At 43.7% G+C, this 24,376-nt stretch overlaps 1 protein-coding gene across 3 annotated transcripts in view; it reads right to left on the bottom strand.

Annotated features, from left to right (window-relative positions):
- Nucleotides 1–24,376, bottom strand: part of LOC139553291 (mitogen-activated protein kinase-binding protein 1-like) — a 79,541-nt gene that overhangs the window by 42,759 nt on the left and 12,406 nt on the right. For all 3 annotated transcript variants that reach the window (XM_071365467.1, XM_071365468.1, XM_071365469.1), the window contains exons 2-4: nt 18,630–18,721; nt 4,756–4,818; nt 2,870–2,927 (exon numbers count right to left, since the gene is read on the bottom strand). In XM_071365467.1, coding sequence (XP_071221568.1) covers nt 2,870–2,927; nt 4,756–4,818; nt 18,630–18,721 — 213 coding nt within the window. The remainder of the gene's footprint in view (nt 1–2,869; nt 2,928–4,755; nt 4,819–18,629; nt 18,722–24,376) is intronic.

Below are 24,376 nucleotides of genomic sequence, written 5' to 3'. Positions count from 1 at the left end.
GTCCAAACACACCAAGACAGTCGTGAAGAGGGTACGACAACACCTATTCCCCCTCGGGAGACTGAAAAGATTTGACATGGGTCCTCAGATCCTCAAAAAGTTCTACAGCTGCACCATCAAGAGCATCCTAACCGGTTGCATCACCGCCTGGTATGGAAACTGTTAGGGCTCCAACCGCAAGGCACTACAGAGGGTAGTGCGTACGGCCCAGTACATCACTGGAACCATCCACGACCTCTATACCAGGCAGTGTCAGAGGAAGGCCCTAAAAATGGCCAAAGACTCCGGCCACCCTAGTCATAGACTGTTCTCTCTGCTACTGCACGGCTAGCGGTATCGGAGCGCCATGTCTAGGTCCAAAAGATTCCTGAACAGCTAATCAAATGGCTATCTGGACGATTTGCATTTCCCCCCCACCCCCAATTATAGCTGCTGCTACTCTCTGTTTATTATGTATTCATAGTCAGTTTACCTCTACTGTACCTACATGTACATAAACTCAGCAAAAAAAGAAACATCCTTTTTTCAGGACCATGTCTTTCAAAGATAATTCGTAAAAATCCAAATAACTTCACAGATCTTCATTGTAAAGGGTTTAAACACTGTTTCCCATGCTTGTTCAATGAACCATAAACAATTAATGAACATGCACCGGTGGAGCGGTCGTTAAGACACTAACCGCTTACAGACGGTAGGCAATTCAGGTCACAGTTATGGAAACTTAGGACACTAAAGAGGCCTTTCTATTGACTGAAAAACACCAAAAGAAAGATGCCCAGGGTCCCTACTCATCTGCGTGAACATGCCTTAGGCATGCTGCAAGGAGGCATGAGGACTACATGAGGACTACAGATGTCAAGGGCAATAAATTGCAATGTTCGTACTGTGAGACGCCTAAGACAGCGCTACAGGGAGATAGGATGAACAGCTGATCGTCCTCGCAGTGGCAGACCACGTGTAACAAGACCTGCACAGGATCGGTACATCCGAACATCACACCTGCGGGACAGGCACAGGATGGCAACAACAACTGCCCGAGTTACACCAGGAATGCACAATCCCTCCATCAGTGCTCAGACTGTCCGCAATAGGCTGTAGAGGTTGGACTGAGGGCTTGTAGGCCTGTTGTAAGGCAGGTCCTCATCAGACATCACCGGCAACAACATCGCCTATGGGCACAAACCCACCGTTGCTGGACCAGACAGGATTTGCAAAAAGTGCTCTTCACTGATGAGTCGCGGTTTTGTCTCACGAGGGGTCATGGTCGGATTCGCGTTTATCGTCGAAGGAATGAGCGTTATACCGAGGCCTGTACTCTGGAGTGGGATCGATTTGGAGTTGGAGGGTCCGTCATGGTCTGGGGCGGTGTGTCACAGCATCGTCGTTCTGTGCGTGATTTCCTGCAAGAATGGCAGTGTTCTGCCATGGCCAGTGAAGATCCCGGATCTCAATACCATTGAGCACGCCTGGGACCTGTTGGATCGCTAGGGCCATTCCCCCCAGAAAATTCCAGGAACTTGCAGGTGCCTTGGTGGAAGAGTGGGGTAACATCTCACAGCAAGAACTGGCAAATCTGGTGCAGTCCATGAGGAGGAGATGCACTGCAGTACTTAATGCAGCTGGTGGCCACACCAGATACTGACTGTTACTTTTGATTTTGACCCCTCCTTTGTTCAGGGACACATTATTCCATTTCTGTTAGTCACATGTCTGTGGAACTTGTTCAGTTTATGTCTTAGTTGTTGATTCTTGTTTTGTTCATACAAATATTTACACATGTTAAGTTTGCTGAAAATAAACGCAGTTGACAGTGAGAGGACGTTTCTTTTTTGACTGAGTTTATTACCTCAATTACCTTGACTAACACATTGACTCTGTACCGGTACACCCTGTATATAGCCTCGCAACTGTTATTTTATTGTTGCTCTTTAATTATTTTATATTTAGATATTTTTGACTTCAGTTTATTTTTGTAAATACTTTCTTTAAACTTTTTTTTTTTTTTAACTGCATTGTTGGTTAAGGGGTTGTAAGTAAGCATTTCACTGTTGTATTTGGCGCATGTGACAATTATTATATATTTTTTTATGAAATAAATATCATAGACTACAGTAGCAGCTAGGTAGAGTAAACCCATGGTTAGGGATGTTGGACAAAAGGAATTTGCTTTTGGTGCACTTCTTTAGAAAATAACACAATCAGGACAGCTGATGACGTCTAGCTCTTTTAAAGACAGAACAGAAGCAGACTGTGTGGACAGGGGGACCTCCCTTTGAGTCCGTACATAGGGCCGCAGCAGCTTGCAGCATGGTCAGCTAGCTACACCACAGAGGACAGACAGGCAGGGTGAGCACCAGCACGCACACCTTCTGCTACATCCCTGGAAGTCTCCCTCTCTCCGTCTGTCTCTTCCCCCCCTTCTCTCCTTCCTCCCTCTCTCTCTCCTTCAGACAGCCAACAGAGTCCGTCTGCCACCCTGCCCCCTCCTGCTGCCATGGCAACCCTGCAGCAGCACACACACATTCACTTTCACACACACTTGTCTGGCTAATAAGCTCCTAGTAGATGGGAGAGGATTAGACTAGCACGCACGAAGGAACGCGAGCGCATGCACACACAGACACACACAGCTGCAGCATACAACAATCTGTGGGTATGTTTTGTAGCATTCACAGCTATAGAAGCACTCCTTTGTAGATGATGTGGCACAGACAGAGTTCCATTTATGAACTCTGGGGTTGTACACTGGTATGGTAGCTTTGCCACGCACTGGCAGTGGAGCGGGAAACAGTCAGCTCTTTTCGAGACAGTTGCAGTCCATTTTATCACATCATCACAGCATGCAAAAACACAATGAGAAGACACTCACCTCTCCTGTGACCACATACTTGCCATCAGGGGAAAATGACAGAGTGGTGATGGTTTTCCTGTGAAGAAGAGAGACAGGAGGGAGGAGAGGAAACATTTTATTACTGTTGAAGAGAAGTATGAATGCATCCTGGTCTCAAGGGGGTTTTCCTCTTGGGATGTACTCTATGACAATGGCATACTTATACTCACCACAATCGACACATCAATCTGATGATTATTACTATCATACACTAGAGTAGAGCTCAGAGCCAGGCTCCTTCACTTCTAACGTTCTGTAGTGGTTGGCTCAATGGCCTGTGACTGGGAGTCGATTCGCTGGTTAAAAGGTTCGATTTCAGGGTGTTTCTTCAACTGTAGAAGCAGTTATCCAGTCCAGTACTCGTACACAGAGATATTGTCTGCATCTCAAATGGCACCCTATTCCCTATGTAGTGCAGTACTCTTTTTAAAGAAATAGTGCACTATATAGGGATTAGCAGTGGTGTAAAGTACTTAAGTAAAAATACTTTAAAGTACTACTTAAGTAGTTTTTGGGGGTATCTGTACTTTACTTTACTATTAATACTTCTGACAACTTTTACTTTTAATTCACTACATTCCTAAAGAAAATGATGTACTTTTTACTCCATCCATTTTCCCTGACACACAAAAGTACTCGTTACATTTTGAATGCTTAGCAGGACAGGAAAATGGTCCATTCACACACTTATCAAGAGAACATCCCTGGTCATCCCTACTGCCTCTGATCTGGCGGACTCACTAAACACACTTGCTTTGTTTGTAAATGATGTCTGAGTGTGTTGGAGTGTCCCCCTGGCTATCTGTAAATGTAAAAAACAAGAAAATAGTGCTGTCTGGTTTGCTTAATATAAGGAATTTGAAATGATTTATACTTTTGATACTTAAGTATATTTCAGCAATTACATTTACTATTGATACTTTTGATACTAAGTATATTTAAAACCAAATACTTTTAGACTTTTACTCAAGTAGTATTTTACTGGGTGAATTTCACTTTTACTTGAGTCATTTTATATTAAAGGTATCTTTACTTTTACTAAAGTATGACAATTGGGTACTTTTTCCACCACTGGGGAATAGGGTGCGATTTGTGACGCCAATTTTTTCCTTAGCTAAACTGTCCTAAAAACGTTTGAGGCCTAGCCAAGCAGCTTTTATCTTATCAAATGCTGTACTAAGCAAATGCACACATGGCATTATTACTATACTGTAATCTAATCATGGCGCTGTAATAATTTGTTTGTAGAGTGATGAGCTGTAGAAGTAGGGTGACGAGGGTATAAAGTTCAAATATTAGCCTCCAGCCAGGAGAGCATAATGAAACAAAACCTTCTGGGTATATTACGGTTAGAATGGTTAGAATGGATGGATGGAGCTACTCAGTCACACTGACGTGACCACATCTACTTTTGCTCTTCCCCACACATGAAAGGGGTTGGCAGAGGCTTTGAAGCCGTGGTGCTCCTTTGGCCGTGGCTGACTCTGTCTGTCCAGTGCTCTCAGTCTTCAATCTTTACATAAGCCATGTTGTGTTTGACAAGTCACTCCAGGTTAGTTCCCTGCCTCGCATTGACTCCAGATGGGCTGTATTTACAGGGCCTAATAACAGGTCATCTACATGATGACTCTAAGCCACATATATGCACCAAATCAAGAGACACTAGCATCATGGCAGGGCTGTTACAATCCTCAGTGTTGCAGTTTTGTTTTTGTATGTATGCTATGTATGAGGACGAACCCTTAAGCCTAAGTGACAGTGACTAGCTGTCTGGATCCATCCATTCCCCTAGTGTGCCTGGCCGGCCTGGGGGTGACTGACTGAACAGGAGGCAGCAGTCATACAGTATGAGGACGGACCCTTACCTGGAGCTGTTGAGGATGTGATGCTGTTTGTTCTTCTTGGGGTTCAGCAGCACCACCACACATCTGTAGGGAAGAAGCAGGGGAGAGGAGAATAGAGGTTAGACTACCAAATAAATCTAATCAAAGTTTATTGGTGTACTCAGATTTGGAGGTGTTATCGCAGGTGCAGTGATATATAGCAACACAATAACAATACACACACAATTCAAAAAGTAAAAATATTAAAAATAAATCAGAACCGGCAATGTCAGAGTCTGGAATGAAGGGTAGAGTACCGGGCGGTAGCTGGCTAGAGACAGTGTCTAAGGTGCCAGGCAGAGTACTGGGCAGTGGCCGGCTAGTGATGGCTGTTCAACATTGTGAGGGCCATGCCAAATTTCTTCAGCCTCCTGAGGTTGAAGGTGCTGTTGCGCCTTCTTCACCACGGTGTCAGTGTGGTGGGACAATTTCAGGTCCTAGGTGATGTGCACGGCAAGGAACTTGAAGCTTTTAACCCTCTCCACTGCGACCCCTTCGATGTGGATGAGACGTGCTCCCTCTGCTGTCTCCTGTAGTCCACGATCATCTCCTTTGTTTTGTTGACGTAGAGGGAGAGGTTTTGTCCTCGGCACCACTCTGCCAGGGTACTTAACCTCCTCCCTGTAGGCTGTCTCGTCGTTGTTGATCAGGCCTACCACTGTTGGAGTTGTGCGTAGCCACGCAGTCATGGGTGAACAGGGAGTACAGGATGGGGCTGAGCACACACCCCTGGGGGGCCCCCGTGTTGAGGATAAGCATGGCTGAGGTGTTGTTGCCTACCCTCACCACTTGGACCCAGTTGCAAATTGAGCGGTTCAGTCCCAGGGCCCTGAGTCTTAATCACGTCGGCAATGGAGATCAAGAGCCAATAGTCCTCGTAAGCAGCGGGGGCCTCCGTCGGCGGCTCTGTGTTATTCTCCTCCAAGCGGTGCGAAGAAGGTGTTCAGCTTATCTGCGAGTGAGGCGTCGGTTTCAACGACATGGCTGGTTTCCCCTTCATAATCCGTGATTATCTGAAGTCCCTGCCACATGCGTCTCGTGTCCGAGCCATTGAATTGCGACTACACTTTATCTCTGTACGGTTGTTTCGCCTCTTTGATCGCCTTACGGAGGTCATGGGCCTACTCAGGGGAATGACTACAACAATCAAGGCTCAGCAGTTGACTCCTAATTCATACCGCAAAGTTCTAGCTAAAAAGAAAAGTTAACTAAGTAAAAAGAAAAGTTAGGTAAGCAGTGAACATCAATACAGCTACAGTGGAGAGTGTGGAATGAGTCACGACAACAACATCAACAACATGATATTCCCATTTACCAAGCATCTAGCCTAGAAGGACCCATAAGGACCCGCACTAAAATAAAGTTACATAAATACTTAATACCCGTCTTTTGCAGTTTTTTCGGTTAAATATCAGAGTAGCGTACAGCACGGTTACAAAGTCACTATGTGTGGGAGTAAGTGAATGCGTGAGCACTGAGCAGCATGACCAAGCAAACACCATGTTGCCTTTTAAAGGTACTTCCTTTTGTTGTTTCATCTCCCAGTGGGGTAACCCTCCTAAAAAGAGACTAAAAGAGAACGATGGCCTTTTATCCTATTACATGGCAACAGGGAAGATGAGAGGACACTCAGAGGACTTGTATATTCAGTCACTGACAACTTGTCAGGGCGAAGCACTGGGGTGATCATCAGAGCTGCAGATAAAGCCTTTGAATTGAAGTGCTCCAGGTGTACAAGGGATACAATCAAAGGCACTATGACGTCATTGAGATTGTGCAGACAGAAAGGAATACAAAAGAAGCTGGTGCACCATGGGAAACTCTACAGTAGCCACACCATATTACTGTTTGCTAAGCTAGTAGCCTAACTACCACAGAGCAGCTGACAAAGATCATCTTAGGGGGTCTGCAAGTAGGCCTAAGTAAGACAATTGTAAACGCAAAATGTTTTTCTTCCAGAGTACTTTCACTGGAACTGTAAGGTAAAAAAGAAAATGCCATAAAAGGAGAGAGGGAAAGCTGTTGTCATACTGCAGAGTTAAAGGGAAAATCCAATCAAAAATGTTTTATTTTAATTTTCTATTAGTCCACTGTTGACATAGTGCCAAAATGTTTTGCAGGTCAGCAGTCAAGTTTTCAAGATATTAGACTTTCAAGAAGCAAAGTGTCACCGGCCACATCGTCATGATGCAAAACGCATCAAGCTCAGTTTTGAAAACACTGGCGGTGCAAGTCAAGTAGATATTCCTACAACATTCCTCTCACTGCACACTAGCCAGATCTGAATCCGGGTTAGTTGTGGAATTACTTAAGGCAAAAAAGATTTCAAAGTTTTACTGTTAACCTACAAAGCATTACATGGGCTTGCTCCTACCTATCTTTCCGATTTGATCCTGCCGTACATACCTACACGTACACTACGGTCACAAGACGCAGGCCTCCTTATTGTTCCTATAATTTCTAAGCAAACAGCTGGAGGCAGGGCTTTCTCCTATAGAGCTCCATTTTTATGGAATGGTCTGCCTATCCATGTGAGAGGCGCAGACTCGGTCTCAACCTGTAAGTCTTTATTGAAGACTCATCTCTTCAGTAGGTCCTATGATTGAGTGTAGTCTGGCCCAGAAGTGTGAAGGTGAAAGGAAAGGCACTGGAGCAACGAACCGCCCTTGCTGTCTCTGCCTGGCCGGTTCCCCTCTCTCCACTGGGATTCTCTGCCTCTAACCCTATTACAGGAGCTGAGTCACTGGTCTACTGGTGTTCTTCCATGCCGTCCCAAGGAGGGGTGCATCACTTGAGTGGGTTGAGTCACTGACGTGATCTTCCTATCCGGGTTGGCGCCCCCCCCCCCCCCCCCCCCTTGGGTTGTGCCGTGGCGGAGATCTTTGTCGGCTATACTCAACCTTGTCTCAGGATGGTAAGTTGGTGGTTGAAGATATCCCTCTAGTGGTGTGGGGGCTGTGCTTTGGCAAAGTGGGTGTGGTTATATCCTGCCTGTTTGGCCCTGTCCGGGGTTATAGTCGAACGGGGCCACAGTGTCTCCCGACCCCTCCTGTCTCAGCCTCCAGTATTTATGCTGCAGTAGTTTGTGTCGGGGGGCTAGTGTCAGTCTGTTATATCTGTAGTATTTCTCCTGTCTTATCCGGTGTCCTGTGTGAATTTAAATATGCTCTCTCTAATTCTCTATCTATTTCTCCTTTCTTTCTTTCTTTCTTTCTTTCTTTCTTTCTTTCTTTCTTTCTTTCTTTCTTTCTTTCTTTCTTTCTTTCTATATCCCCCTGAGCCCTAGGACCATGCCTCAGGACTACCTGGCCTGATGACTCCTTGCTGTTCCCAGTCCACCTGGCCGTGCTGCTGCTCCAGTTTCAACTGTTCTGCCTGCGGCTATGGAACTCTGACCTGTTCACCAGACGTGCTACCTGTACCTGCTGTTTTCAACTCTCTAGAGACAGCAGGAGCGGTAGAGATACTCTGAATGATCGGCTATGAAAAGCCAACTAACATTTACTCCTGAGGTGCTGACCTGTTGCACCCTCGACAACCACTGTGATTATTATTATTTGATCCTGCTGGTCATCTATGAACATTTCAACATCTTGGCCATGTTTTATTATAATCTCCACCCGGCACAGCCAGAAGAGGACTGGCCACCCCTCATAGCCTGGTTCCTCTCTAGGTTTCTTCCTAGGTTCTGGCCTTTCTAGGGAGTTTTTCCTAGCTACCGTGCTTCTACACCTGCATTGCATGCTGTTTGGGGTTTTAGGCTGGGTTTCTGTACAGCACTTTGTGACATCAGCTGATGTAAGAAGGGTTTTATAAATACATACAATACTTATCTTTTGTCATTCTAAAGTTTCTGAATTAAATGGGAATTGTGTAGCGATTATCATTCAGCAAGGGATTGGGAATATTTTCCACTTGCTAAAACTCGTCACTCACGATGAATTGTGCATCATCATGATGATGTGACCGGTGACACTTATTTGAAAGTCCAATATCTTGAAAACTTGACTGCTGACATGCAAAACATTTTGGGACTCTATCAACAGTGGACTAATGAAAATAATACCAAAATATAGTTTTTGAGTGGATTTTCCTTTTAATAGGTGTCTCCAAACATGCTGTACTGTGCTGAAGCATGGTCCTACAGACATGCCAAAAGTTACGTTACCTCAGTCCACTCCTAAAGAGTCTCCAAAGAATCAAACTGGGCACTGTGACTGAAACCCGATACATAGCATGTGTGATGCTTAATAGAGTAAAGCTCCTCAGTCCTTTGCCCCTCAGTGAACTGTCTCCTACTGAGAGACAAGGCCAGAGGGGGGAGGGAGCCAGGGAGGGTGGGAGGGAACAGCTCATGGCAGACAACAATCGTGGTCAAGCTCAACCCGGGGCAACTCACATTCCCTTAGATACATACACAGGTACCAAGATGGCGCCGACAGAGATTGTCGCCTCACTTCGAGTCCTTAGGAAACTATGCAGTATTTAGTTTTTTTATGTATTATTTCTTACATTGTTAGCCCAGAAAATCTGAAGTGTTATTACATACAGCCGGGAAGAACTATTGGATATAAGAGCGACGTCAATTTACCAACATTACGACCAGGAATACGACTTTCCCGAAACGGATCCGTTGTTGGGACCACCACCCAGGACATTGGATCTAATCTCAGAGGCCGACCCAAAACGCGTCGCCATAGGGGAGGGAGTCGGAGCGGCCTCCTGGTCAGACTTCAAAGGCGTGCACATCACACACCGCTTCCGAGTACATTACCCGGCAATGTCCAGTCTCTAGAACCAAAGGTCAACGAAATTAGGACAAGGATTGCCTTCCAGAGAAACATCAGAGATTGTAACATTCTCTGTTTCACGGAAACATGGCTCTCTCTCGCGACGCATTTTTTCATGCGTCGCGCCGACAGAAACAAACATCTCTCTGGTAAGAAGGGCTGCGGTGTATGCTTCATGATTAACGACTCATGGTGTAATCATAACAACATACAGGAACTCAAGTCCTTCTGGTCACCTGACCTAGAATTCTTTACAATCAAATGCCGACCACATTATCTCCCAAGAGAATTCTCTTCGATTATAGTCACAGCCGTGTATATTCCCCCCAAGCAGATATCTCGACGGCCCTCAAGGAACTTCACTGGACTCTATGTAAACTGGAAACCATATTTTTAACAAAGCTAATTTGAGAACAAGGCTACCTACATTCTATCAGCACATTGACTGTAGCACTCACGCGGGCAATACACTGGACCACTGCTACTCTAACTTCCGCAATGCATACAAGGCCCTCCCCCGCCCTCTCTTCGGCAAATCTGACCACGACTCCATTTTGCTCCTACCGTCCTATAGGCAGAAACTCAAACAGGATGTACCTGTGACTAGAACCATTCAACGCTGGTCTGACCAATCGGAATCCAAGCCTCAAGATTTTTTTGATCACGCAGACTGGGAAATGTTCCGCGAAGCCTCAGAGAATAACATCGATTTATACGCTGACTCGGTGAGTGAGTTTATAAGGAAGAGCATTGGAGATGTTGTACCCACTGTGACTATTAGAACGTACCCTAACCAGAAACAGTGGATAGATGGCGACATTCGCTCAAAACTGAAAGCACAAACTACCGCATTCAACCATGGAAAGAGGTCTGGGAATATGGCCAAATATAAACAGTGTAGTTATTCCCTCTGCAAGGCAATCAAACAAGCGAAATGTCGGTATAGGGACAAAGTGGAGTTGCAATTCAACAGCTCAGACACGAGACGTATGTGGCAGGGTCTACAGGCAATTACTGATTACAAAAAGAAAACCAGCCACGTCACGGACACCAACGTCTTGCTTCCAGACAAAATAAACACCTTATTTGCCCGCTTTGAGGATAATACAGTGCCACCGACGCGGCCCGCTACCAAGGACTGCGGGCCCCCCCTCTCCTTCTCCGTGGCCGACGTGAGTAAGACATTTAAACGTGTTAACCCTCGCAAGGCTGCTGGCCCAGATCTCATCCCTAGCCACGTCCTTAGAGCATGTGCAGACCAGCTGGCTGGTGTGTTTACGGACATATTCAATCGCTCCCTATCCCAGTCTGCTGTCCCAACATGCTCCAAGATGGCCACCATTGTTCCTGTACCCAAGAAGGCAAAAATAACTGAACTAAATGACTATCGCCACGTAGCACTCACTTCTGTCATCATGGTGCTTTGAGAGACTAATCAATGATCATATCACCTCCCCCTTACCTGCCAACCTAGACCCACTTCAGTTTGCATTCAGCCCCAACAGGTCCACAGATGATGCAATCGCCATCACATTGCCATATTCAATCTGGACAAGAGGAATACCTATGTAAGAATGCTGTTCATTGACTACAGCTCTGCATTCAACACCATAGTACCCTTCAAGCTCATCATTAAGCTTGAGGCCCTGGGTCTCAACCCCGCCTTGTGGAATTGGGTCTCGGACTTTGACGGGCCGCCCCCAGGTGGTAAAGGTAGGAAACAACACCTCCACTTCGCTGATCCTCAACACTGGGGCCCCACAAGGGTGCGTGCTCAGCCCCCTCCTGTACTCCCTGTTCAACCATGACCGCGTGGTCATGCACGCCTCCAACTCAATCATCAAGTTTACAGAAGACACAACAGTAGTAGGCTTGATTACCAACAACAACGAGACAGCCTACAGGGAGGAGGTGAGGGCACTCGGAATGTGGTGTCAGGAAAACAACTTCTCACTCAACGTCAACAAAACAAAAGAGATAATCGCGGACTTCAGGGAACAGCAGAGAGAGCACCCCCCTATCCACATCGACGGGACAGTAGTAGAGAAGATCAAATCAAATCAAAGTTTATTTGTCACGTGCGCCGAATACAACAGGTGTAGACCTTACAGTGAAATGCTTACTTACAGGCTCTAACCAATGGTGCGGGAAAAAAAGGTGTGTGTGTGTGTCAGTAAAGAAATAAAACAACAGTAAAAAGACATTTGAAAAAAGAGTAGCAAGGCTATATACAGACACCTGTTAGTCAGGCTTATTGAGGTAGTATGTACATGTAGGTATCGTTAAAGTGACTATGCATATATGATGAACAGAGAGTAGAAACATCACAGACAAACTGAAATGGTCCACCCACACAGACAATGCAGTGAAGAAGGCGCAACAACTGTCGACTGCTATCCTGTTTTGTCTATCCCAGACACTGCTGTTCATCCTGTGTCTGCAAGCACAGTCAAATAAACACAGTTGGCTATTTATTAGCAAAGCCATGAATCAGAAATTCACAGTATCTCTTGAAGAATATGTGCTGCACTCCCTCCCTTGCAAGCTGGAGTGCTTGGTAGACAAAATTACATGACTACAGTAACATGACTACAATTAAGCTAAGCATTACGAAAGGTCTTGTGCTTTCGTCAGACGAAGCATGTTTTCCCCAACTAGAAAAGAACACTACCCTGCAGACATTGGATGTATCCCGAATGTCACCCTATTCCCTATATAGAGCTCTGGTCAAAAGGAGTGCACTATGTGCCCTGATCAATAGTTAAACACCATATAGGGTGCCATTTGGGACACATCCAGTACCAGTCTAAAGTTTGGACACACCTACTCATTCAAGGGTTTTTCTTTATTTTCACTATTTTCTACATTGTAGAATAATAGTGATGACATCAAAACTATGAAATAACATATATGGAATCAAGCAGTAACAAAAAGTTATTTAACAAATCAAAATATATCTAATATTTGCGATTCTTCGAAGTAGCCACCCTTTGCCTTCATGACAACTTTGCACACTCTTGGCATTCTCTCAACCAGCTTTATGAGGTAGTCACCTGGAATGCATTTCAATTAACAGGTGTGCCTTGTTAAAAGTGGAATTTCTTTCCTTCTTACTGCATTTGAGCCAATTAGTTGTGTTGTGACAAGGTAGGGGTGGTATACAGAAGATAGCCCTATTTGGTAAAAGACCAAGTCCATATTACGGCAAGAACAGCTCAAATAAGCAAAGAGAAACAACAGTCCATCATTACAGACATGAAGATCAGTCAACGTGGTACATTTCAAGAACTTAGAAAGTTTCCTCAAGTGCAGTTACAAAACCCATCAAGCGCTATGATGAAACTGGCTCTCATGAGGACCGCCACAGGAAAGGAAGACGCAGAGCTACCTCTGCTGCAGAGGACAAATTCATTTTGTTACCAGACTCAGAAATTGCAGCCCAAATAAATGCTTCACAGAGTTCAAGTAACAGACACATCTCAACATCAACTGTCCAGAGGAGACTGCGTGAATAAGGCCTTCATGGTCGAATTGCTGCAAAGAAACCACTACTAACAGGACACCAATAAGAAGAAGAGACTTGCTTGGGCCAAAAAACATGAGCAATGGACGTTAGACCGGTGGAAATCTGTCCTTTGGTCTGATGAGTCCAAATTTGAGATTTTCGGTTCCAACAGCCGTGTCTTTGTGAGACGCAGAGTAGGTGAACGGATGATCTCTGCATGTGTGGTTCCCACCGTGAAACATGGAGGAGGTGGTGTGATGTTGTGGGGGTACTTTGCTGGTGACACTGTCAGGATTTATTTAGAATTCAAGGCACACTTAACCAGCATGGCTACCACAGCATTCTGCAGCGATACGCCATCCCACCTGGTTTGCCCTTAGTGGGACTATCATTTGTTTTTCAACAGGACAATGATCCAACACACCTTCAGGCTGTGTAAGAGCTATTTGATCAAGAAGGAGAAGGATGGAGTGCTGCATCAGATGACCTGGCCTCCACAATCACCCGACCTCAACGAAATTGAGATGGTTTGGATTGAGTTGGACCGCAGAGTGATGGAAAAGCAGCCAACAAGTGCTCAGCATATGTTGGAACTCCTTCAAGACTGTTGGAAAAGCATTCCAGGTGAAGCTGGTTGAGAGAATGCCAAGAGTGTGCATAGCTGTCATCAAGGCAAAGGGTGGCTACTTTGAAGAATCTAAAATATATTTTGATTTGTTTAACATTTTTTGGTTACTACATGGTTCCATATGTGTTATTTCATAGTTTTGATGTCTTCACTATTATTCCACAATGTAGAAATCAGTCGAAATAAAGAAAAACCCTTGAATGAGTGTGAAAGTTGTGTCCAAACGTTTGACTGGTACTGTACTTTCACAGCAATAAAACTATTGTTGTCCAACATGGTAGCAAGCACATAATCTTGTGAAAGTATTCTGACTTCAAAGCAATATAAATAAAATATTGACTTATCCGACAGGTTAAGTTATAGGCACCTTCAGAATGTGTTGCCTACATTGGGCCTACCGGTATATTGGAGAGGCCATCGTTCAAAGATCATTTGAAAAACAAGTTAAAAGAAGAGCCTACACCTATGGCTAATTCATGGTAGGCTGAGTAAAAGTATTGCCACACGGCCACTACCATCATCATCAGTCACCCATCAGCCATCTGGTGGGTTGGTTTAGCAGACTGACAGGTGGTCAAGCCTCTGAGATGAGAAAGCCCCGCAGGGTCTGTGGTGTCAACAAAGAGGGGATATCAGTTTCCTTCCAACCCAAGAGAGGAGAGACAGAGACCACCCTCCAATCTGCCAGTCCACTCCAGACCCTACCCCTCCCCCCATGCTGATCCTGTCTTATTTCTCATCCTCTGTTCATGCTGAGACAGACTGGACGACCTCGTTGTTAATCTGCCGTACTGCAAGTTTCCTGTCCTGTCTGCCCAGTACGGCCAGAGTAAGTGGCTAACAATGACGGTGATATCTAGTGCTTCCCTGAGCTCAGCGCCAGCTATGCTGCTTAAATCCGCTGAAACCCCGAAGGCAGCATACTGTAGCTGTCCAAACGTTGGCATCTATTAAATGTATCGCATCGGAGCCATGCGAGGGTGCAGCTTTTCTTTTCTAAGTGAACCAATAAGAGAGACTACAGAAGAGTGACATACTGTACAGTAGTCTTGATAAAGAGCAAGTGAGAGCTCATGGGAGCCAAATATTTACTGCCTCGGGATTTAAGCTATTCTTAGTAGTCGAAGCATTCATTTGAGCTGCATTTTTGTATTCTCCTCTACATTTATTTTTTTGTCCGTCCATCGCCTTAAGTCTTTACGGAATCCTTCTGAGAATACAGCAGGCTTGTTTGCAAGCTTGCAGTTACAAAGGCTCAGGCTGTAGTAAGACCCTCCAGCAGAGAGCTGCAATGCAGCACAGAGGCAGAGCAGAGCCCACTCCTCTTCTCTGGAGCAGAGTGGTCTAAGGAGTATTCCCCTCACACATACGCACCCCCCCACACACACACACACACAGTGCTACTACTGACCCAGTTTGCTGCAGTGCGGTGCGGTCAGGACGAGGGTCTGTGGCACACATCTATTCATGCATGTTAGATTTATCCAGCAGTAGGACATTTAATTCTCACTGAGGACATTTATTCCACATCACTAGACATGCCATCAGATGTCTCTCCACAGTCCCCAAGTCCAAAATACATTTGCGGCAAGGCAATGCACACTATTATACGGAGCGATGATCGCATGGAACTCCCTTCATTCTCCCATTACTCAAGCAAAAAGCTAAATTAGATTTTTTTTTAATGATAAAACATCTCATGGCACATTAGGGACTGTGAAATGACACACAAACAATCTAACACACACAATCTTTAGTTGTATTGTTTGTAAATCATTGTATTGAAATGTGAGACATGTTGTCTATCAGTGTTTTGTTACTCGTCATGTTTTATGTTTTTGTGTGGATCCCAGGAAGAATAGCTGCTGCTTCGGCAAAAGGATCCAAATTAACCAATACACGACAGATGCTGCTTCAGAGTGTAACGGCAGTCTAAGTCGTCCTTCTCATCGGACGAGGAGAGGCGAGAAGGATCGGAGGACCAATTTGCAGAGTGGTAAGTTTCCATGGTAATTTAATGAACACGAAAACAATACACGATACAAAACAACAAACGAACATACCGTAACAGTCCCGTGTGGCGAAACACTAACACAGGAACAAACACCCACAAACCACACGTGAAACCCCGGCTGCCTAAGTATGATTCTCAATCAGGGACAACGATTGACAGCTGCCTCTGATTGAGAATCATACCAGGCCGAACACAAAATACCAACATAGAAAAACACACCCCAACTCACGCCCTGACCATACTAAATAAATACAAAACAAGGGAAAACAGGTCAGGAACGTGACACAGAGGACCCAGCCATACATTCATACAAACCCCATACAGTACTATCCTGTTCAATAATCGCACATATCGGATCGGGTGTGTTCGTAAATTCACACTGGAGTGCCATTTGCTCCATCCTAACCAGCTCCCCCTAGCAGAGCTGGTTAGGCTGTTTTCATGTTATCCAGAGCGTTGGTGACTGCAACTGTACTACCGCTAGCAAAAATGTAATTATGCTTTCTTGCCAACGTTTACTGACAGCGGGCACATTCAATGGGTGTTGAGCGTTCGTAAATTCATCAGTTATTCTGCGCTCTGGCACACTCAGACGAGAGCGCTCCGAAATCGGAGTAGATAGCCAGAGTGAATTTACGAACGCACCCATCATTCTAGGTTGCACTGTATATATAGCACAATGGAAATTGACCTAAAGTGTGCTGCATTCAGGTTCTGCCATAAATGTTCTAACAATAAAGAGGTATGTAAAGGTGTAATTTAAGACATTTGCAGCAAATGCTGATATCCTTCAGTCATCATAGACAAAACTAGTTGTACAACAAAGCCATTGTAAATCAAACAAATATCCTCCCTCGTCACACACTCATATACTCAGCATTCAACACATTGGGATCCTGATAGTCCAGTTTCCCAATACCCACATAGATGACTGCGCTGTATGGATGTTTGTCTTGATGATAAAACCAGCCGGCCCTGGGGGCCTATCCGTTATGAAACCACATAACATCATGTGCCAGTAGAATGGAACAGTCCCACAATGATATAAGGCTACTTACTACTACAACAACACTTCAGACAGACTAGAGTAAGGCTTGGCATAGACAATCTCCTGTTTCTGCAGCCTAAAGCAGCTTGATGTAGGCTACAAGTACACCCCCTTGGACAGGATGCTAGCCAATCAGACCAAGTATTGTATAAATAGAAAAATCTCATATTCTGAAGAATATGAGCAGGTAGAGCTAGTAAACCATTTCTACATAGCCTAATGTTTTACTCATAAAAAGGGACACATCTATGGGGACCAGACCAGTTCATCTTTAATTCATTAATAGCTTTTGCCAAGATGTAATTTGTGTAGCTGTGCACAGGCACATCCAGTACCAGTCAAAAGTTTGGACACACCTACTCATTCAAGGGTTTTTCTTTATTTGTACTGTTTTCTACAGTGTAGAATAATAGTGAAGACATCAAAACTATGAAATAACACATATGTAGTAAACAAAAAAAGTGTTAAACAAATCAAAATATATTTTAGATTCTTCAAAGTAGCCACCCTTTGCCTTGATGACAGCTTTGCACACTCTTGGCATTCTCTCAACCAGCTTCACCTGGAATGCTTTTCCAACAGTCTTGAAGGAGTTCCAACATAAGCTGAGCACTTGTTGGCTGCTTTTCCTTCACTCTGCGGTCAACCTCATCCCAAACCATCTCAATTGGGTTGAGGTCGGGTGATTGTGGAGGCCAGGTTATCTGATGCAGCACTCCATCATTATCCTTCTTGGTCAAATAGCTCTTACACAGCCTGGAGGTGTGTTGGGTCATTGTCCTGATGAAAAACAAATGATAGTCCCACTAAGCGCAAACCAGATGGGATGGCGAATCGCTGCAGAATTCTGTGGTAGCCATGCTGGTTAAGTGTGCCTTGAATTCTAAATAAATTCCGACAGTGTCACCAAGTTCCACCACACCATCACGCCTCCTCCTCCATGCTTCACGGTGGGAACCACACATGCAGAGATCATCCATTCACCTACTCTGTATCTCACAAAGACACAGCGGTTGGAATCAAAAATCTCAAACTTGGACTCATCAGACCAAAGGACAGATTTCCACCGGTCTAACGTCGTTTGCTCATGTTTTTTGGCCCAAGCAAGTCTCTTCTTCTTATCGGTGTCCTTTAGGAGTGGTTTCTTTGCAATTTGACCATGAAGGCCTGATTCACACAGTCTCCTCTGGACAGTTGATGTTGAGATGTGTCTGTTACTTGAACTCTGTGAAGGATTTATTTCTCTTAACAGGAAAAGAAAACATCAGCAGATTCACAGGGAATACATTACATAGTTGGAGAAGCAATTCTCCAAGCCGCAGCTTCATCCTAATTGTCAAACATAGACAACTGATACCTTATATTGGTTGTTGAGGTGGGATTTGCATGGGGTGGCTTCAGAATTTATTTGGGTATTCATCATTTCTTACCCATTGGTAGGAAGAGGTTTGGTCCAAATCAGATGTTGGGTACTGTATTTACTGAATCCTATACATTAAAATGCAATAAAAGTAATTAATATTAGCTTAATTTCTCTGAGACAAAATGTTATTTTAACAAAATAATGTTTAGGAATGCTAACTACAGAAACCATTTTTAAATAATCTGATATGGTGGGTGTAATGGCTTGCTGAAATGACATGGAAAGACAAAAGAGAAACGAACAACAAACATTGCATTGAAGTTGACTAAACAAGTAGCAGAAGGACAAGATGTGGGAATTTAAACAAGGTGCAGGACTAGGCATACACAGTAAACCTATTCACTGTACTACTACACATTCATTGTCACATATTTCTGTGGATTTCTCCACAAATGCAGTTGTTGGGTGTGGTTTTGGTGTGTAACGGGAGTTCACCACGGTCACTCACCCAGCTGGGTAGGCCACTAGTCCGGAGCGAGGGTCGCAGGCCAAAGCACGGTTCCCAAATGCTGTGATCCCCAGCACCTTCTCTAATGTCACCTGAAAAATAAATAACACAGAGCTTATTATATCTCCACAATAAAATGAATGGGGACACACATTACATTATACCATGTTGTTAAATAATTCATACACAAACTACAGGCCAAATGTGTGGTATTTTGCTAAATGAAAGCAGGTGTTCCTAATGTTTTGTACACTCAGTGTACATGCATAATGATTTGCATGTCATTGTGGCAGTATGGGGACAACACTGCATGAAACCATCTTTACTCTCCAGCTGTAACACACACATCCTCCCTCACACACACTCTCTGTCTCCCCCTCTCACATAAACACACATACCATTCTCTCTCCCACAAACACATACACACACTGTTCCCAACTTTAAAAACGTTAGGCACCAAACAGAATGTAAGGAGCACCAGAAAGAGATAGTTTTATATAGTTTAGGCTTACATTACATGCTGACCACACCGCTCACGTCGCGTGCTTTGCAAAATAAATGTACAAATACATGCTATTCAATCATTGTACCCACACCGCTCGCACGCGTCAACAAGGTGCTAAAACAGAACTTGGTTCTACTTGTGACGCTTAATACGCTGCAAGTCCTGCCTCTCCCATCTCCTCATTGGTTTTTAGGAGCATATACCCACGTGCCATCTCCTCATTGGTTTTTAGGAGCATATACCCACGTGCCATCTCCTCATTGGTTTTTAGGAGCATATACCCACGTGCCATCTCCTCATTGGTTTTTAGGAGCATATACCCACGTGCCATCTCCTCATTGGTTTTTAGGAGCATATACCCACGTAGGTGATTGAAAGATTAACTGAGGCCCACACTGCAGTCAAGTGGGTAGTGGTAATGCACCTTAAAGTTGGTTGCCAACCGCCATATAAAGTCCAAAGAAGAAGAAGAAGCCTGAATCAACATGCGCGTGGTAGCAGGCCCTTTTCCTTTCTTCCAGTGCCAATCAAATGTGCCTCGATCTAATGCCAAGTTACCAGGTTGCTAGCTAGCTAGATAACATGACTGAACGGCGTTGTTTGTTATTAATTAGCGGCCTGGTATTAATACGGTAGCTCCGGTTGTATGGGTCATATTTTCTTAACCATTTGAGCTAGAGACGAGACGTTTTCTGCGCTGTAAAGCACGCATGCCTGTCGCGAAGCCGTTTTTCCTCCCTGGCACTGCAGCGTGACAGCGAACTTGCAAAGCCTACTCAGATTGGCCTGTGCTCTTGGTTATATCAGGTCAATGTACCATCTTTGCTCGCTCTGTGTGCTGCTCCAATGTACAAAGGTAATAACAGGGTCTGCATCCCCGCTCGCTATCACGGCTAAATTCTATTTTAAAAACTGATGGAGGTATAGGGGAGCAGGCGCCAGAGGGTAGATCGGTAGGGCCGAAACATTTGGTAGTGTCATCTGAAACTGTACTACGGTATTCTAAATGTTATCATAAGTATTATGATGTTTTGGTCCCTTGATATTACCGTGGTACCGGTATATCGTGAAACACTTGCCTGTACAGAATACAAATAATCCAAAACATACAAGGCACTAAAGTAATACTGTAACAAATGTGGTAAAGCAAAAAAAAATTGGTCCAATACAATTCCAATACAACACATTACTGAGTACCACTCTCCATATCTTCAAGCACAGTGGTGGCTGCATCATGTTATGGGTAGGCTTGTAATAGTTAAGGACTGGGGGTCTATGGACCAAAGATCTGTGGAATGGTCAAAATAAGTGCACTATGTGAGGGAAAATGGTGTTATTTGGGATCCATCCACTAATGCTACTATAGGTTCAAGGTACAGTAATCTTCTAGAGCTGCACTCACTGCCTTAGAAATAAATCAGCCCCAGGATAACAAGAAAATCCACTCCTTACTTCCCTCGTACTCAAACAAAAGTGGCCTATTCGTTTTGTATGACTCCCTACTCCAGAGTGCTTCACGCTAAGCCAGTAGGCTATGTCTGCAAAAGCTTTCTATCACCTCTTATTAGCCTACACCCTAAGAAAACAAATGAATGATGCTCACTTCAATAATTAAACAATCACAGCAAAGCTGATGATGACTCATATTATGTATATATCATTAAGCGAAACTAAATACAGACAATAGGAAGAAGTAGCATGACTTCAACACCTCCAGGCTGTGGAAGGACTATTTGACCAAGGAGAGTGATGGAGTGCTATATCAGATAACCACAATCACCCAACCTCAACCCAATTGAGATGGTTTGGACCGCAGAGTGAAGCATATGTGGGAACTCCTTCAACACTGTCGGAAAAGGATTCCTCATGAAGCTAGTTGAGAGAGTGCCAAGAGTGTGCAAAGCTGACATCAAGGCAAAGGGTGGCAACTTTGAATAATCTAAAATGTAAAATATATTTTGATTTGTTTAACACCTTTTTGGTTACTGCATGATTCCATATGTGTTATTTCATAGTTTTGATGTCTTCACTATTATTCTACAATGTAGAAAATAGTCAAAATAAAGAAAAACCCTTGAATGAGTAGGTGTGTCCAAACTTTCAACTGGTACTGTATATATCATGGTGTACAAGACACCTGTCTGATTCACACCTGTCTGAGTGGACTAATCCATTGTGGAGGCCATGGGGATGGCACAGTGCTACTGAAATTGCATATGGTTATATTACATAAGAACATTGTTGCAACACTAATAAAAATAATATTATTTTATAACAAATGCGCTTTCTCCCGCATTGGATAGTGGTCACTGTCCAAGGTTTTGAAACACATCAGTGTGCTTTTGAATTGGCGCCTTTTCCTAGACCATGTTGCTGTGTGCATAATAGCAAAATTAACCAGCATATTGGTGTTGAGAACAAAGCGGCGGAGGCAGCAGCAGAATGAGGAGACTAGAAAACAACCCTTGCCTTATTGTCTAAGAAAAGTGAGTAGAGAGGAAACCCCAACTTAAATCTATAATCAACAGCCTAACTGATAAATGTGCCTGGCTTTATAAATCATCCATATATACCACCATTCAAAAGTTTGGGGTCATTTAGAAATGTCTTTGTTTTTTAAAAGAAAAGCACATTTTTTTGTCCATTAAAATAACATCAAATTGATCAGAAATACAGTGTAGACATTGTTAATGTTGTAAATGACTATTGTAGCTGGAAACGGCAGATTTTTTATGGAATATCTACACATCTACGTGTACAGAAGCCCATTATCAGCAACCATCACTCCTGTGTTCCAATGGCATGTTGTGTTTAACTAATCCAAGTTTATCATTTTAAAAGGCTAATTGATCATTAGAAAACCCTTTTGCAATTATGTTAGCACAGCTGAAAACTGTTGTTCTGATTAAAGAAGCAGTAAAACTGGCCTTCTTTAGACTAGTTGAGTATCTGGAGCATCAGCATTTGTGGGTTTGATTAGAGGCTCAAAATGGCCAGAAACAAAGTACTTTCTTCTGAAACTCGTCAGTCTATTCTTGTTCTGAAAAATGAAGGCTATTCCATGCGAGAAATTGCCAAGAAACTGAAGATCTCGTACAACGCGGTGCACTACTCCCTTCACAAAACAGCGCAAACTGTCCCTAACCAGAATAGAAAGAGGAGTGGGAGTCCCCGGTGCACAACTGAGCAAGAGGACAAGTACATTAGAGTGTCTAGTTTGAGAAACAGACGCCTCACAAGTCCCCAACACCAGTCTCAATGTCAACAGTGAAGAAGCGACTCTGGGATGCTAGCCTTCTAGGCAGAGTTGCAAAGAAAAAGACATATCTCAGACTGGCCAATAAAAAGAAAAGATTAAGATGGGCAAAAGAACACAGACACTGGACAGAGGAAGATTCTAAAAAAAAGCGTTACGGGAAGACAAATCTAAGTTTGAGGTGTTCGGATCACAAAGAAGAACAACCGTGAGACGCAGAAAAAATGAAAAGATGCTGAAGGAGTGCTTGACGCCATCTGTCAAACATGGTGGAGGCAATGTGATGGTCTGGGGGTGCTTTGGTGGTGGTAAAGTGGGAGATTTGTACAGGGTAAAAGGGATCTTGAAGAAGGAAGGCTATCACTCCATTTTGCAACGCCATGCCATACCCTATGGACGGCGCATAATTGGAGAAAATTTCCTCCTTATCTGTTTCACCTGTCGTTGTGATTGTCTCCACCCCCCTCCAGGTGTTGCCCATCTTCCCCATTATCCCCTGTGTATTTATTCCTGTGTTCTCTGTTTGTCTGTTGCCAGTTCGTTTTGTTCGTCAAGCCTACCAGCGTTTTTTCCCTTTCTCCTGTCCTTGCTATAGTTCCTGTTTTCTTGTTTCCTGGTTTTGACCATTCCTGCCTGCCCTGACCCTGAGCCTGCCTGTCGTCCTGTACCTTTGCCCCACCTATCTGGATTACTGACTTTTGCCTGCCCTTAACCTGTCCTTTTGCCTGTCCCTGTTCGAATAATAAACTTTTGTTATTTCGACACTGTCTGCACCTGGGTCTTACCTTAAACGTGGTACCTACAACAGGACAATGACCCAAAGCACAACTCCAAACTATGCAAGAACTATTTAGGGAAGAAGCAGTCAGCTGGTATTCTGTCTATAATGGAGTGGCCAGCACAGTCACCGGATCTCAACCCTATTGAGCTGTTGTTGGAGCAGTTTGACCATATGGTACGTAAGAAGTGCCAATCAAGCCAATCCAACTTGTGGGAGGTGCTTCAGGAAGCATGGGGTGAAATCTCTTCAGATTACCTCAACAAATTGACAACTAGAATGCCAAAGGTCTGCAAGGCTGTAATTGCTGCAAATGGAGGATTATTTGACGAAAGCAAAGTTTGAAGGACAAAATTATTATTTCAATTAAAAATCATTATTTATAACCTTGTCAACGTCTTGAGTATATTTCCTATTCATTTTGCAACTCATTTCTTGTATGTTTTCATGGAAAACAAGGCCATTTCTAAGTGACCCCGAACTGTTGAACGGTAGTGTATATCTACAGAAATAAGACAGATCCTGCTTCTGTTGCCTGTTTGAGCATTTGTTTAATAGCCTACTGATTCCATGAGCACCAATTCCATTGTCAAGTAAACAATTTCACAGATTCGGCTGTTTTTAAACTTTGCTTTGCTGTAATCAAGGCTTTAAACTTTTTTTTTATTAGTTAGAACAGCCTCTGGTATTATTTATCATTATTATGTTATTTACACTGTTCCAAATTGTCAGAAAAATAATAACGCTCCTTTTTCTTGATATCCTTCTCATTGTTATTATTACTATTAGGATCATCATTATTATAATAAGTAATGTCATTATCGTTAGTAGGCTTAGTAAAGCAGCTTTGTATAACCACAATAGAGCTGTAGTCCTAAGAGCACCTCCTGTTTAGTCTTAATACCTTAACTTACTTAGGCCTAAATTTTAATACTTACAGTATATAGGATATGGGATCAATCATTCATTCGTTCATATCATCACACAGCATACAACTCATTTATGATTTGAAATGCAAATCAAGCATTTGTTTTAAAATGAAATAGAGCGAGCCTTGAATAACTAGCTTAAACAATAAATAAACCGTTCCATTTCGGAAATTGCATTCACGAATGAACGTGACTGGTTTTAGTCTTTGCTGTAATAAAGGCTTAGCAAAAAAGCGTTACAACAAACTCTCTGGTACCAGTGGTGGTAGGTGCCATTTA

The sequence above is a fragment of the Salvelinus alpinus genome, chromosome 25 (assembly GCF_045679555.1).
Source record: "Salvelinus alpinus chromosome 25, SLU_Salpinus.1, whole genome shotgun sequence".
In the NCBI taxonomy this organism is placed as follows: domain Eukaryota; kingdom Metazoa; phylum Chordata; class Actinopteri; order Salmoniformes; family Salmonidae; genus Salvelinus; species Salvelinus alpinus.
This window is presented reverse-complemented; position numbering and strand designations above follow the sequence as displayed.